Genomic DNA, 17,419 nt, shown 5'->3' on the forward strand with positions numbered 1-17,419 from the left:
ACTACTTCAACTCCCCATGACTCAACACTTCAAATCTACACATATGCAAATGACTCACCAGCATTAGCAAACAAGGAATTAGGAAATTGATGAGATCCCAAAGCAGAGCAGACAGCCAGAAGTTGGTCACGTAAACACCACTAACAAACTGCACATGCTTAGACTTGATAGCCCTCTCGGTGACCAGCAAAAGGGCAAACGTACTGGCCAGAGAAGCCATGCCATAAAGCAGGTTGATAGCAATGGCAAATCCGGTCTGGCCCCTAAAGAAAAAAAGATAATGGAGGAAAGGAAGGGGAAATGTGGTTAACAGAGAAACTTGCAGCGAAAACTAAAAACCATGGGGACTCAACCCCCATTAGTAATTTAGTTTAATAGTCCTATTTTTCAGTCTACAGCACACTGGACAGGGTTGTCTGCCACACCTCTGAAATGTAAGCTCACAAGAAGGCTATCTCTCACTGCAATGGCAGCAACTAACTTTATTTGGTATATTTAATATGCATTGGAGACTGCTCTGGCTGTGCAAATAAATAAAGCCCAAGTGAAAGGTCCTTCATAGGCAATATTACAGAAACTACACATCCATGTAAATACAGGGACAAAACTATGATGCTTTTTTATAATACAAAAAGCAAATACATTTTACAATTGTCTGTATTACAAATGTTATTTTCGCCCCAGGAGAACAATGGGAAAGGTATTTGCGGAAACTTTTTCTGAACATATAGAGCATATAGAACATGTTTTCTGGTTATAAATGTATTTTACAAGTGTGAAATATTTTAAGAAAGAAAACCTAGTCCACAAAGACTCTTTAAAAAACATATTGCGTTTGCAATGTTCTTACTATTATTCAAATAAAAATGGAGCAACATTTTGCTGTGACCAAAGTTTAAAATTGCATATTTAAAATGTTTAACCTGGTAGAAATACTGAATGCTCCACTCCCTATTAAACAAGCAAAAACAAAATGTTAGCAGATTTGCCCTGGTCTGTTTCTTCCCCAGTGCAACGTTTTTGTAATATGGCCAAGAGTACATCATCGTACACAATTTTATAGGCAGCCCTTTGCAATTTTCCAAACACATTTTTGCACTCAGCCATTACAAGCGGAACATTTTCATGCACCATAGTTTGTTAGGGGACCTACTGCTGGTGATCAGAAATCCTTGACACTCTTTAAGCAGCTGAGACATTTTATAGCACCTAGGAGCAAGACTTTGTATCACATTGACATAATGCCCAAAGTTATCCTGAAAGGGCTACATCTGGGACGGCTCATGGAGCTTCAAGACTTGTTAAGTCTTTTACTGTAGCACTTAGTCTTTCGATGCACCAGTCAATGCGACAAAGGTACCTGTGATATCAGCTGGCCCACGACTGAGGCAGCTGAGATTTCCAAGAAGGCGCCCGGATGGGCGCCCTCCGAGGAGAAGGTGAGCAGTCTAGTCGCCCAACAGAGAGGAGAGGAGACGTCACGGGAAGAGAAAGAAAACGACGGTTACCTCAGGTGCGGACGTTCGAGTGATGGGAAAGAGACACGAGTCGAAGGAGAGAGTCAGAACGACAGAGAAACGGGAGGTGGAGACTACGGGAGAAGCCCGAGGACCAGAGGAAACCGGCGAGAGGACTGAGGAGGACAACGCGACGAGCAGAGGGAGAATTCCCCAAAAACCACCACGCTAGTATCCGGTAGTCCCCCGAGGCAACAGGACACTGAGATACCCACCGCTAGAGTCCAGAGGGACCGTAGCTCCAGGCAAGTGACGTGGAGGGAAGGGTGGAGGAGGAGGTTGGCGGGAAAGGGCTTGTGGGGACTGTGGCACAAATAGAGCACTCGACCCTGAATGAGTGATAAACCCTACATGAACTCTCACTTTCCCTGCCTTACAACCAACCTCTGAATATTCTGCACTATCCTCGGTGACCCAGGAATGTTGGTGACGGGGAGCACACTGTAGAGCTATAAGTTTAGCAGATAGAGAGTGACAGTAGTGTCCCTTTGTTTCTGTTTGCCTTTTGGGGAGCGCTGGTCCTGGTTGCAGTACGGGAGGAGTAAAGATAGAAGAAGAAGACCCTCCGCTAAAGGACAGTGCTTACAGACTGACTGTGTAGTTCTTTTTCCCGCTTTGTGTTGTGGTACACTCAAACTGTCAAGACTGCTGTTAGTGAATAAAGATTCACACTTTGTGATATTCACACGAGATACTTGGTTACTACTGATTGAGAGACTGGTAATTCCGGGTTCAACTCCCAAGGGGAGAGGTGTCAAACCATCACAGTACCAGACAAAAATGACACCATTTTAGCACTTACTATGGTGCTTCTGACCATTCATTTCAATGGTTCTGGGTGTAAGAATGAATAAATCAGTAGACTGAAGTCTGAGCTGTTGAGTCTTCAGGCACAAAAAGAAAAAATTCCTTGAAACTAAAAACCTAACACTTAAACAACAAGGCTCTCACCCAAAAAAACGTCAAGGTGCAGTTGCGGGTTCCTTCAGAGTCTGGGTTCTAGTCAGAGATGACAAGGGATCTAGCCAGTGCATCTCAAATACTAATTGACAAAGTTGAAAATTTCTTCCTGTGTGGGTACCTACTGGACCTCTGAAACTTCACCAGCTTAAGGGAGGAGGAAATTAAAAAATACGTTTAAACTTGCATGTTCAAGCACCAAACAAAAAAAAGAGGAATTACAGAGGGAAAAATCAAGAAGAAAAAGGGACACCCTCTACTTAATATCTATCCAAAAAAATAAACCCCTAACTCCTTCAACCCCATGCTGAACACAAGTTCTAAGGCCCCTCCAAAATAAAAATCAGGAAATAAATCTGGGGTGTGTATCTCAACCTACAGACAAATACAGTGTTGTGGCTTAAAAAAGAAAAATATGAGATTCTCACTTAAGGAGCCAGAAATAACCTGTTGGGAAGTGTTACCAACTGGCTTCGCTTCTCATCATAGGCTTTCTCCTACGCAGGCAGTGATATATGATGAGAATTTCTAATAGATTCAAAAAGCTTATCCCCTGCAGCCAATTGTGTTTTTGTCCTCATCAAAGTGTAATGACCTCTGACATCAATATGATGCAAGACCGAGATCTGCCGGCACCGCAGGTGGTTTTATAGCATGCTTGCACACAGCAATTATGTCCACTGGTACGCATTGACCCGGTGGGTATTTGGTGCGGTGCATTATTGGGTGATAGTGTGGTCCTACTGCCTTGATGAATTTGCCAAAAGAATCTTGTCAATGAAACATGTTGGCTGCTCATTACATTTAGTTCAGGACAAACAATTTGCTTTTAACCATGCAGCTAAAGTCTACATGATCAAAGTATACAGTAGCTCTGGACACATTTTTAACTGAGGGTCATGGGACCTGGAGAAGGCTTTTCACACTTTCTCTTGTTCTGGGGACCCAACATAACTAGCTGCAGGGATAAGCTTAGAGACACTATTAGAAATTCATCATGGAGCAAGTACCCCTGCACGTCGAAAGGTGGCGTCAGTCGGCCCGTGTAAGTCGTTGGCGTGGTGGTCACCGGGATGATGTCGCGGTAGCTACTTAGACGTCACCCTCGCGCGCTGACGTCAGTTCTGTACACCAATTTCCGCGCCAGAAGCGCAGAGCCATACAAGACACTGACCACTGGTGCACAAAAATAGGGCCCTGAAATTAAGTCCATAACCCTAGAAATCAGTTCGCAGAACGGGAAGGATGGGCGGGGCGGTAAGGAATCTATAACTAATCTATGTCTTTTACAGATATATTGTTACCGAAGGTAAGTAACGTGTTAATCTGAAAGAGACAGTTATAGATTCCTTACCTTAGATTAGATACCCCAGCAATACCAACCCCGGCGGTGGGTCTGCAAATCAAGTTCACACCAGAAAGTCCTGGAGAACAGAACGGCCAAAGAAGCAGTCTCTCTTGACTTGGCTGTCCAGGAAGTAGTGTTATGTGAACGTGTGCAGCGATGCCCACGTAGCTGCCTGACAGTGGTCATTAAGGGGGACTCCATGTCCCAAAGCAGTGGTAGCTGCCGTCGCCCTGGTGGAATATGCGCATAACCCATCTGGAGTCTCCTTCTTTGCCAAGGAATAGCAAGCTTTGATGCACACAACAACCCATCTAGAAATGGTCCGTTAGTGCACGGCCAGGCCAGACCTTTTTTGGTACCCACATAGCCAACAAAGAGCTGGTCATCCTCCCGGAATTGCTTTGTGTGATCCAGATAAAATGAAAGCGCACGTTTTGGATCCAGACGGTGGAGCATCTCTTCTTCTTTGGAAGGATGTAGATGCGGAAAGAAGGTGGGCAAAGTGATGGTCTGTCCAATGTGGAAAGAAGTACCCTCTTTGGGAAGGAAGGACGAGTTCAAAGGACAACCGTGTCCGGATGAACAGCCAGAAAATGAGGTTTAGAAGAAAGAGCTTGGAGCTCACTCACCCTGCGCGCAGAGGTGATGGCCACCAGAAAGGCAGTTTTTAAAGTCAGAAGCCAGAGAGGACAGTCATGTAGTGGCTCAAAGGGAGCGAACATAAGAAACGTAAGAACCAAGTTCAAGGCCCACTGGGGCATTACGAAGGGAACAGGAGGAAAAAAGTGAGTAATGCCCTTAAAGAAGCAATTTACAACAGGGGACTTGAAAAGAGAAGGCTGATCAGGAAGCCTAGGAAAGGCTGAAATGGCCGCAAGGTAGCCCTTTAGAGTGCCCAGAGCAGAGCCCTGCTGGGCCAGAAAGAGGGGCCGAAAGGGGATCTATGCCTTTGCTGTGCACAATGCCACAAATTTGTTCTATCTGCAGGCATATACCGTCTTAGTAGCGGGACGCTTGACTGGCAAGATAACATCATAGACTTCAGGAGGATGGTTGAAAGCTGTCAAATTTTGCCGCTCAATCTCTACGCAAGGAGGTGGAGGTTGGAGAGGTTCGGGTGGAGGACCGTCCCCTGCTGCTGCAACAGAAGATCCTCCCGAAGAGGCAGTCGGATCAGAGGATCGAGTGCCATGTGTAATAGCTCAGGTACCACCATTCGTGCCGAATCCGGAGCCACAAAAATTACTTTTTTTTTTTTTTTTTTGGAAGACCTTTATTGCACATTGTTCATATACACAGCGGTGTGCCTACAACCCACTGCTGGGGCCGGCCGCCATCGGAGTACCACATATATCATACAAGCTTGAGACCATACGCCAGAGGCACGTGTGCAGGAGTCCAGAAGTCTTAGCTCATGTAGGCACTACAGTAGATCCAGATGCAATAAGTTCAGCACACCCATTGAGTGCGGTCGTTTCGCCCCCATGTGATCTTGGTCTAATTTTCCGTTTTTATAAAGAAAGGTAATGTCAACAAATCCCAACCCCCCCTCCCCAACTTATCCTGATCACAGTGAGTATTCTAAGTCCAGCAGTTATAATGTGATAGGGTAGTCAATACATCAGATGTCTAACAGGGCATCCCCGACGTAGGGAACCTTCACCACCTTCTCAGAACTCCCCAGAGGCCGTAGCGAGGAACATTGAGGCATGCCTGGCATGCCAGTCTCAGCAGACCAAGACACTCCCACTTACATGACCATCGTCCAGTCACTCCGCACAACACACAGTGCAATCTTAACGCTATCTCACAAGGACATCTCATGCAGCTCCATCCCCTCCGTCAGACAAAGCAGTAGTTACACTCTCGTCGCTGTCGGTTTCCGTCAAAGACAACATGTAAAGTGTGAACGGAGTCCACACATCCCTCGGGCGAGCCGCCGCAGGTAATTCTTCATAGTAACAGTTCAGTTGATCCCTGCAATAGGCCATATCCTTCAGCCACAGTTGTACCTCAGGCGCTCTCCTCCCTCCCCAAACCATAGCAACCCTCCTCTTGGCCAACTGAAGCGCCAGCACCATCAGTCGGCGCGACGGAGCAGCCACACCAGAAGCAATGCCCAAAAGACACAAGCGTACATCCAGCTTCACCTCAATCGAAGTTATGACAGTCAGCCTTTCAGTCACCTCCTTCCAGAAATCGTACATCCCCAGGCCAGGTGTATAAAGTCGGCCTCCTCGGCCCCGCATCGGACACATTGAGCAGTGGACCTAAGGCCGTATCTTACCAGTTGGGTAGGCGTATAGTACCATTGTTGCAGAAATTTATAATGTAGAAGGCGGAAGTTGCCATTGATCACATACCCCCCGGTCATAGCACAGCATTCATTCCACTCGTCATCACTCAGCGGTTCCGGGAGACTCCTGTCCCACCTTGCTCTAGCCAGCGCCGCCCCCCCGCCCTCATCTTCCTGTGCGGCCTTATATAGTTTAGATAGTAATTTAGTCCTGTCCTTGACTGTATATAGCAACTGCAGGGCACCCAGGGCCAGAGGTTTCTCCGGATAAGTAGGGTATAAGTCACGCACGGCGGCCCGTAACCTGACATACACAAAGGTGGACATAGTGGCATTCGTCGAGTGGGTCGTCATCTCCTGAGAGGAGAGAAACGATGCACCCGGAAACAGGTCTCCCATAGTCTGTAGTCCAGCCTCTCGCAGGATCTGCAGCCCTCCCGGTTCACCCGATACAGAGATATCCGAGTGATAAAGTAGCGGCATAGCCGGGGCGTCTAGCGGTAGTCTACCAGCCCGTTTGCCCAAGCTGTGCCATGCAGTCGCCGTGAGTCGCACGGTGTCAATCTCCCCCTTCTCAAACACCGAGTGCTTATTTGCGATCATAGCCCTTAATGGGTATGGCAGAACCGCGCTTGCTTCCAGCGCTACGTGCAGAGTGTATGGCGGAGCGGCTATCCAGTAACTTGCGAAGTGTGCCTGCGCACACAGATAATAAAGCCTCATATCCGGCAGGGCGAACCCACCCAGATCGTATGGCTTGATCAGCACCTCCCAAGTCACTCGCGGTCTCTTGCCAGCCCAGGTGAGAGATATTAATAGGGACCTGAGCCTCGCAAAGAAGTGGGACCTCAGCGTGACTGGGATGTTTGTGAAGAGATAAAGGAATTTCGGAAGCACCACCATTTTAATCAGCGACACTCGGTCCGCCAGGGTCAGTGGTAAACGAGTCCATCTCGCCACCTGATCTTCCAGATTGGAAATGGCAACGCCGTAGTTGGCCCGTATGACTTCCTGACAATCCCTATGCACCCAGATGCCCAGGTATCTAACCGACTCCGTTGCCCATTCCAGCGGGAATTCCAAGGGGACCCGGTGGGTAACATCCGTGAGGGGCAGCACCACCGACTTGTCCCAGTTTATGGTCAGTCCTGAGTGTCGGCCGAATTTAATAAACTCTTGAAGTATGTTTTCCAGGTGGAGTGCAGGGTCCCTGACATATAGAACCATGTCGTCAGCGTACATGGACACAGCCAACGATCTGAGAGGAAACCTCAATGCTGCATCCGCATACTTTTGCCGCAAGACACAGGCCAGCGGTTCCATCATGATGGCAAAAAGCAGGGGCGAAAGAGGGCACCCCTGCCTTGTCCCCCTCTGTATCGGAAAGGAGGAAGAGACATGCCCATTAACCCTGACCCTTGCCGTGGGCGCATTATACAACAGGGCGATCAGGGACGTGAAAAAGAAAGGTACCCCCATCCGATGTAGTACGGCTAGCATATACTTCCATGCTACTGAATCAAAGGCCTTGGCGGCATCAAGCATGACCGCCACCGCGGCCAGTTCTGGCTTAAGGAGATGCAGGACGTCGAATAGGGTCCTCAGGTTGTGAGTGGTGGACCGGAGGGGGATAAACCCCGACTGATCAGGTAGTACCATGACCGGCAGGAGTAGACGCAGTCTCGTGGCTAATACTTAAGCAATTATTTTAACGTCAGTGTTCATGAGTGAAAGTGGGCGGTATGACTCGCACTTATCCAGAGGTTTACCGGGCTTGGGGAGCGCCACCAAGAGCGCTTCTCTCATAGTCCCTGGAAGCCGTCCGCATTCAAAGGCCTCCTCCAGAACCATTGCCAATCGCGGAATAAGCAAATCTGCATATGTCTTATAGAATTCGGCGGGTAAGCCATCTGTGCCAGCCGCCTTTCCATTCGGGAGTGCTGCGATTGCATCTCTGAATTCCGCCTCAGTAACATGATGCATTAGGAATTCCTGTTGACCCCTGGAGAGCCACACCAGCGCCACATCCTCCAAGTACTGCGTTATGTCTGCCTCATCCGCCGTTTCCCTATGTTCATAGAGTTGTGCATAATGTCTCGAGAAGCAGGCGAGTATACCATCCGACGTAGTCACCACTTCTCCTTGATCCTCAATTTCCAATACCGTACAGTGCCTCGCCCAAGGATCTCGGATTCTATCAGCAAGCCCCTTACCTGGCCTACCTCCTTCTCCATAGTATCTGGCTGTAGCGCGTTTGGACAGAAATTTCACCTCCTGGTCTGCCAATTCATTATATTCTGTGACCTTCGCCCTAATATCCGCTAACAATGTGATTTCCGCCCCCTCCTCCAGTCGGCGCTCCAGAGCCAACAACTCCCTTTCTAGTCTGGACATAGAGTCTCTGATGGACGTGAGGACCCCGGACCGCAACCCAATACATGCACCCCGCACTGAGACCTTAAAGGCCTCCCACACCGTGATCATACTATCGACAGAGCCCACATTGATCTCAAAAAATTCCTCAACTATCTGCCGCAGGCGTTCACTCAACACTTGATCCGTTAATACTCCAGGTGAGAGTCGCCAAGTAAATGGAGCAGGAGCATGTGTAGGCATCCGCAGCTTCAACGCAACAGGGGCATGGTCAGAAAGCGTGCGGGGTAGATGTTCCGCATTCAGCACCCATCCGCTTACATCTCGGGTCAGTAGCCAATAATCCAGTCTCGACCACGTATCATGCGCTGACGTGTAGCAAGTTCCCTCCCGCCTGCCAGGATTCCGCAAGCGCCAAACATCCAACAGTTGCAGTCCATTCATACCCTCACACACTGCATCCATCGCTCTCTTACGTTCATAGGGCCAGTCATGCCTCCTGTCCAACTCAGAATCCAGTGTAACATTCCAGTCCCCCCCACAGAGGATTGCCGAAGGCGGCAGATTATACAGCTTGTTCCAGAGTGCAATGAAAAAATCAGGATCATCTATATTAGGGCCATAGACATTGAGAAGAGTGACCAACGTGCCACACAATTTACCCTGCACAACAATATATCTGCCATCCTGGTCCACCTCCTCATGCAGCACCTCAAACGGAACATTCTTTTTTATCAGAATCATCACCCCACGGGCATAGGAAGAATATGACGTGGCCCACCTCGCCCCCGCCCACTGTTTGCCCACCATTTCGGCCGCCGTGCCCTTGAGATGCGTCTCCTGCAGAAACACCACTTGTGCTCCATGTCTGTTGAGAAAGGCAAGCATTTGTCGTGTTTTTTGCGGCTTATTTAACCCTCGCACATTCCATGTAACACACGTTAGGGTGCCCCCCTATCCATATCACCAAAGGTGTAAGCATCCCAGCAGTGATTTCGTCCTCAGCAGCCCCCTCTTGTCAGACCATCCCTCATCCCGCGCCAACCCGGAGACAACACCAGTAATGCTGTTAAGGTTCCCGTACTCCCTACTGTGGCCCCACTCGCCTCCCATGAATTTCTCAGACTCAGTCCCTTTGATCAGGAAAAACAACAACAACCCAACAGATCCCAACATCCCTTCCCCCAACCCGCCTCCCACTTCAGCACCCCCAATTTGCCAAAGGCTCCCCACGTCCCCCCCCTTTGCAACCCCCAACAATGCAAACAACCACATTTTGGGGATCTCCCTTATCTGGGGGCGTAGTGGCGCACCACTCTCGCCAGAACTGACGAGAGCGCAGACCATTGCCGTTAACAACAACCCCAACCCCCCTACCCACACCCACGGTCAAAGCATCGAACATGTTAGTATTCGTGTAACAGTACATTGCACTGGGCGCCCCCGAAGCGTCCACACCTAAAGAGCAGCACCAAGAGCCCAGAAGAGCCACCGTATCCAGCGTGGGAACACATAGTGCACAACGGGATCTCATTCAGCCAAGTTTAACTAGTAGAGAGCCCCCATTGAGGCGACAAGGTGGCATCAACAGGGATAGCGTCAGCCTGAGCGTTCCCCTCCCGCAACTTGCAAAGCAACAGTACAAAGTGGGCCATGTGCTGAAACGCCCTTGCGGCTCTCACTTAGTAAATAACGCGCTGTAGTAGAGGCAGCCCAGTGCAATACCCCGCAGTTCCCCCATCACCAGGGCTAGCAGTGCAACGCAAGTCAGTCCTCCTCTTCCAGTCTTTCATCATCTCCCTCATGACGCCCCGGCGGTTCTTTAGCACGTTTTTTCAGTCTTTTGGCATAGTCCATGGCTGCCTTGGGAGAGGAGAAGATCTTGTTATCCGAAGGAGGCCCAATCCGAAGGCACGCAGGGTACAACATGGCATAAGCTATGGTCTCAGCCCTCAGCAACTGTTTCACCGCAGCGAATTCCTTTCGTGCAGTCTGTACTGCCATGGTGAAGTCGGGATAAAACTCCAGTTTATTACCCTGATATTCAATGGAGCCCTTCTCCCTGGCGAGCCGCAGGATAGTGTCCCGGTCCCTGTAATTCAGGATCCTAGCCACAATAGGCCGCGGCGGCGCTCCCGGCGGAGGCTTCTTGGCCAGAGATCGATGAGCACGCTCCACAATGAAGACACGAGAAAGGTGGTCAGCGCCAAAGATATCGACGATCATTCGTTCCATGTAGTCCTCCATGCGCCCCACGTTTGTGGATTCCGGCAATCCTGTAACGCGAACGTTGTTCCTCCTGGACCTCCCTTCTAACTCCTCATTCTTCGCTTGTATGACCGCCAGAACTCTTTCCATACTGAACACTTTGGACGAGACCGTGGCCAGGCCATCTTCCGTGGCTGAAACCCGCTGTTCCACTTCCCCCATCCGCTCGTTCTGGCGGTCAAATTGTGTTGCCATTTGATCAAGACGATGATTGACTGACTCCATGGTGCCCTCAATGGACTGTAGAGTCTTCTGCATTGCCACCAGTGTGGATTCCAAATTAGGTGTACCCCCAGCAGCCCCCCCTTGGTCAGAGTCCACGGGCGCCTGGGAGGATGTATGCGCAGTCTTTTTCGCTTCAAAGTTAATTTTAGGCTGGTTTCTTTCGGGCCTGCCCATGGCTGCGATCGAGGTCAGCGCGGTCCAAGGCTCAGCTACGCAGGGCAGTGTGTCCAGTGAAGCCTTTCAAAATAATGTCGGAGCCTTCACCAGTCGTTGCACACCCTGGAGTACGCCCAGGCCCAGGCCTACAGGTACCTCCAGTCTAGGCCAAATAGTTCCTCCACCCCAGCGGGTAAAGCGCGCCAAAACAATGTCCGTGCAGCAACACAGTTCAAGGATATACAGTAGTGCGCAGAGCCCAAAGTGATGGAATGACAGCGCCGGAGGGCCTCCGGGTCCGGGCCCCCCCCCCCCGACAGCGCCGATGTTAAGATAGTTAGCGCTGGAAGTGCGCCAACCGCCAGTGCTTAGTGTTTAGCAGCCATGTGAAAGGAGACCCCAAGATGGCGGGCGCTCCGCAGGTCCGCGACCTCCAACGCCGTAGGCCCTCCAGGGAACGTGTGTGTCGATGAGCGCCCCTCCAGGTAGCCCAGAGCGTGTTCCCGCCTATGCTCCTGACCGTCCCGGCCACTCCGTACCTCAGCCGACCCTTCCCCAAGCCCCCCCGGCCCTAGCTCGCGCGGCGCGGGCTATCGCGGCCCAGCACCACCTCCGCAGCACCGAGCTTGCGTAGCACCTCGCCCCACTCACCGGGACCAGTAGGGCTAAGTCCAGGCCGTCCAACGCACCGAAGCCGCTCTGGGGGACAGTCCCAAAGCGCCGTCTCCCAGGCTCCGCTCTCACAGTCAGCAACGGTGTCCAGCGCCCAGATCTCAGCGAGACCTCCGCTCCGCATCCGCCGGAGCCGCCGTCCTCCACGTCCCAGCCTGGGATCGTACAGTTCCAGGCGCCCGTAGCACGGCCACAATCTACACACAGAGCGTCCCAGGGGGTCACCGATGATAGCGGAGCAAGCTCAGCCGGGGTGTAGGGCAAGAGCGCCGGGGAAAGCAGGATAAATTAGCGGATTTGCAATGGTCGTGACGGAGCCTCACACAAGTGCGGCCATCTTGTCCGGCGTCCTCTAGCGCCCCCCCCACAAAAATTACTTAGGCCCGATCGCGCCTGATCTTCTTCAGCACTCTGGGCAGAAATGGTATAGGTGGAAAGGCGTATAGAAGACCGCAACTCCATTCGCGATGAAAAGCATCACTGAGCGAGTGCCGCCTTGAACATTTCAAAGCGCAGAATTGCTGATATTGCGCATTCTCTTCGTTGGCGAATAGATCTAACCAAGGCTCTCCCCACTGTTGAAAGAGACCTTGCACCACCTCTGAGTGAAGACGCCTTACGTAATCCATCATGCACCTGCGGCTGAGTTTGTCCGCCCTGGCGTTCAGCGGACCTGCCAGGTGTTGAACCACCAGGGATATGCTCTGACTTTCCAGCCATGTCCAGAGGCGGAGGGCCTCTTGACATAGGCTCCACGACCCCACAGCTCCATGTTTGCTGCAGTACCACAAGGCGGTGGTGTTATCCGTGAACACCTACACTACTCTTCCCCGGACAGAGGGAAGGAATGCTTTGAGTGTAAGACGAACCGCCCGAGTTCCAGAAGGTTGATGTGGAGCCCGGACTCTGCTGGAGACCAGAAGCCACTAATGTCCGCCTCCCCCATGTGGCCGCCCCATTCTAGAAGTGATGCATCGGTCACCACTGTGAACTCTGACGGGGGAAGGGAGAGGTATCTGCCGTTGACCCAATCCTGGTTTGTTAGCCCCCACTGCAATTGGTGTGCAGTGCCCTCCGAGATCTGGACACAATCGGACAGGTTACCCTGATGTTGTGCCCACTGGAACTTCAGGTCCCACTGCAGAGCCCACAAATGCCATCTGGCATGGTCCTCCAGCAGGATGCAGGAGGCCATCAGGCCCAGTAGCTGGAGGGTCATCCTGACCGAAACCCGGGATAGAGGCTGAAAGATCGGAATCAAAGCCTGAATATCCTGGACTCACTGTTTGGGAGGATAGACCCGAAACTGTGTAGTGTCCAGAACCACTCCGAGAAAGAGGAGCTGCTGAGAGGGAGTCAGGTGCAACTTCGGCACATTGTTGGAGAACCCCAGGGAATGCAGGAGGTCGGCTGTAGTCTGGAGGTGGGAGACGACAGCCTGGGGTAAGCACGCCATCAACAGCCAGTTGTCGAGATAGGGGAACACTGGAACCCCTGACCTGCGCAGATGAGCTGTGACCACCGCCATATCCATCATGAACACCCGAGGGACACTGGTAAGGTCAAAGGGGAACACAGTAAAACGAAAATGAATGCTCGTGGCCTACCGAAAACCGCAAATAGCGCCAGTGGGCTGGTAGGACGGTGATGTGAAAATAGGCGTCCAATGCTACCATCCAGTCTCCAGGGTCGAGGGCAGACAGGACATGAGCTAGCATCAACATTTTGAACTTCCCCTTTCGGAGGAAGCGGTTGACGATCCTGAGATCCAAGACAGGAAGCAGGCCTTTGTTCTTCTTTGGCACCAGAAAATAGTGGGAGTAGCAACCCCGACATACTTCTGGGGCAGGAACTCGCTTGATGGCTCCGTTGGTGTTGGAGAAGGGCCAGATGATCCACCGACATGCAATGGTATTGAGATGGCTGAGGGGACATCTCAAAGGGGTGGGAGTAGCACCTTCGGACTATCTGCAAAACCCACCGGTCCGACGTGATGGTGCGCCAGTGGGGGAGGTGAATGGCGAATCCTGGCCCCCACTGGTGATTGGTGGCCCTGGAAGATTGGACTAGGAGGGTTTGGAGGCTGCTGCAGAGGGGGCGATGGTGGACTGGCACGCTCCCTGGCCCCAGACCCACGACGGTGGGCCCACGTACCCGGCCACACAGGGGCTGAACAACTTGCGCCGGCCTGTGGCCCTGGGTGGAATGTGGTGAGGCACTATAAAGGGGCGAAAGGCAGACTGCGCAGGGCAAGTGGTGGAGAGGCCCAAGGACTTGGCCGTAGCCCGTGAGTCCTTGAAGCGCACTAGAGCTCTGTATGCCATGTCGCCCAACAGGTGACGGCCATCAAAGGGGATGTTCAGCAAAGCCAGTCGATCTCAGCCGGGCGTGGCGTCGAAGGGCTATCGATGTTGAAATCGGCCTACCTAGCGAGTCGGCGGTGTCCAGTCCACAGCGTATGGTAAACTTAGCTGATTCTCTCCCCTCTGCAATTGCACGGGAGAGTACGACCCGGGCCTCCAAAGGGCACTGGGGCACCACCTGCACCACCCTATCCCACACTGAGTGGGTATAACGGCACAACAGACATGCAGTGTTTACCGATCGCAGTCCCAAGCTGGAGGAAGAAAAACTCTTCTTCCCGAGATGGTCCCGCTTTTTGGACTCCCTATCAGGAGGTGCATTAGGGAATGCGCCTTTGGATATGGAGGCTTGTACCACCAAGCTCCCAGGGGTGGGGTGTTTGGAGAGGAAAGTGGGGTTGCCCGGGACCGGGCGGTGGCGTCGGGCAATCATCCTATCCACAGGAGCCCATGTGTTGGGCCTGGACCAGTAGCCCAAAAAGATGTCGGTTAGGGCTTCATTGAATGGCAGCAGGCGCACCGAAGAGCTCGCTGCCGGCTGAAGCACCTCTGTCAGAAGGTTAGTCCTGACTGCCACTGTAGGTAGCTCATGGTTGAGAGCCTTGGCCACCCTACGCAACACCAATGCCTAAGAAGCTCCCTCCTTCGAAGCCACGGTAGGAAGAGACAACATGCCAAGATCTGGGGCAGTATCTAGACCACTGGCTTCCCCCAGTTCCTCTTTCCAGTCCGGGTCGTACTCCAACTGTTCAGTTAGTAGGTCCCAAGACCCCTCCCAGTCCTCCTCACCCTCCTCTGGTTGCCAATCTGGCCTTATTGGAGCACCAGGGTAGAACAAGGGCACAAATGAACCCGTCGGCGCCAGATCCGGCGCAGATCGATGCCGGTCCGGCTCCGTGTCCAGTTCAGAGCAGAGACAGGGTCGACACCGGCTGGGGACACAACTGGCGTCGGCTGTGGACGTGGTGCCGGTGGCATCGGCACCGGGGAAGGTGTAATCAGGTCAACCAGCGCCGATCCGGATCCAGGTCTGGATCCAAGGGGACCCTGCGGTGCTGGGGCTGCCGGCGTCAAAGGCCCAAGGCCCCCAATCAAGTCCACAGGGCCTGAAGGCACGCCAGCGGAGTTGGGCTGCCCAAAGATAGTATGCATCGCTTCGTAAAAGGTGCAAAGCTGGGCCGGGGTCGCTGTGGGTCCCAGGAAGGGAGGGAAACGAGTCGACCCTTCAGGCCCCGAACACGGAGCCGCGTGCGGGGGGCAACCACCCGCATCCCTCGACGCATCAGCCGACCGACGGGGAGAAGTCAAAGAGCAACGATACTTCTTCAACTTCTTCTTGTGCTTCCACTTACCTGAGTAGTGCGAAGACTTTGAAGAAGACTGGTGGTGGTGGCTCCGACCTCCCACGCGACCGGGACCTCAAATGGCACGGAGCCGACAGCCGGGTATCGAGAAGCTTTCAGGACTGCTCCCGCAAAGACTTCGGATTCATGGTCCGGCAGTCGGAGAACAACTTAGAATCATGGTCGTGCTCCAGGAAAAACAGGCACACGCAGTGCGGCTCCGTCACGATATCAGCCGGCTGAAGGAGCCGCAAGCCTTGAATCCGGGCATCTCTTACGTGCACCAGGAGTCGAAGACTTAAAAATGCTGTCGACAAAAGTCTCCAAAAAGTCAGTCAAAAAGTGACTGGAGGTACCGCTCTCTCCAGATCTGCACTGGCTGGCACGGAAAAAGAAAGAACTGACGTCAGCGAGCGACGGGGGCGTCTAAGTAGCTGCCACAACGTCATCCCGGTGACCAAGACGCCAACGACGAACTTGGAGCTGACCAACGCCACCTTTCGACACGCAGGGGTACTGCTGACGAAAAACGTTCTGGATCCAGTCTAACGCCTGGGGTAATTCTAAGGTAAGGAATGTATAACTAATTGTCTCTTTCAGATATATATATATATATATATATATATATATATATATATATATATAACAAGGTGTACTAATTAATCAGTGGCTGTATCAGCACCTACATGGACGATTCAGATGGCGTGTGACTGACTGTATAAGTGCGTGATTAGGTGAATCAGTGAATGTATGGGTGAGTCAGATGGTGTCTAAGTGGCTGTATGTGTTGGTGAGTGGGTATGTGAGTGGCTGTATGGTTGATTGATTGGGTGTCTGAGTACCTGAATGGGAGTACGAGTGTCTGTGTGGCTGGGTGAGAGAGTATGTGACTGCCTGCATGGATGAGTGGGTGAGTGAGTCAGTGGAAGGGGTGGGTTACTGAGTACGAAGGTGAGGGGCTGTATTGGTGACTAAGTGTGTATAAGGGTGTGTCATGAGTGAATGAATGCATCAGTGGTATATGGGTAAGTAGCTTTATAAGTGAAAGGCAATATAGGTGAGTGTTGGAATATATGAGTGACTGTGTGAGTGAGGAATTGTGATGGTGGCTGTATGGGTGAGTGTGTGCTTATGTCGGTGACTGTATAGGTGAGTGAGTATGTGTTAGTATCGGTATGAATAAGTGAGTGAGTGTGTAACTGTAAAGGTGAGTAAATGGCTGTGTGAGTGATCTCTAGGTGAGTGAGTAGGTGTGTGAGTAGTTGTATGCGTGACTGACAGTGTGAGAGTGGCTGTATGGGTGTATGAGTGGATATATCAGTGGCTGTATTAGAGAACGTGTTAGTGTATAGGTGACTGAGTGTGTGTGTGTGTGTGTGTGTGTGTGTGTGTGTGTTTGTAGACCTATGAATCAGAGAGTGGGTGTGTAAGTACTGATATGGGTGTGTCAATTGTTTTGAGAATGGTAGTGTGGAAAGTGGGAGTGGGTGTATGAAAGGTTATATGGGGGTGTGAGTGGGTGCGTCAAAGATTCTGTGGATGATGTCATCAGTGATGTCACTGACCATGTCATGAGTGATGTAATATGTAAGGTCGTAAGAAGTGCAATACGGGGGCTTAAGTTATAGTTGACTCAGCTAACTATAACAGCTGAATTTCTCTGGTTTGATATGAGTAAAATCTGACCCTAACTATAACGTCCTTGTAACCTTTGTTTTTGTAGTGAATATATATAGATAGCTATATAGATATCTATCTATCTATCTCTTCCCAAGGGCGGTGTAAATTTTCGTGACTGTGCATAATCAGGTAGAGTCAAAGCGCCAGGATACCCTTTGCCCAAGTCCACCTGTGAACCACACAGTACCCTATAGGGACAACATACATCGTACATGGGA

At 51.4% G+C, this 17,419-nt stretch overlaps 1 protein-coding gene across 2 annotated transcripts in view; it reads right to left on the minus strand.

The window, feature by feature from the left end:
• Window positions 1-17,419, minus strand: part of ABCA3 (ATP binding cassette subfamily A member 3) — a 642,985-nt gene that overhangs the window by 125,249 nt on the left and 500,317 nt on the right. For both annotated transcript variants that reach the window (XM_086941282.1, XM_086941283.1), the window contains exon 21: window positions 59-263. In XM_086941282.1, the coding sequence (XP_086797408.1) occupies window positions 59-263 (205 nt within the window). The remainder of the gene's footprint in view (window positions 1-58; window positions 264-17,419) is intronic.

Source organism: Lissotriton vulgaris, chromosome 10 (assembly GCF_964263255.1).
Source record: "Lissotriton vulgaris chromosome 10, aLisVul1.2, whole genome shotgun sequence".
Lineage (NCBI taxonomy): Eukaryota > Metazoa > Chordata > Amphibia > Caudata > Salamandridae > Lissotriton > Lissotriton vulgaris.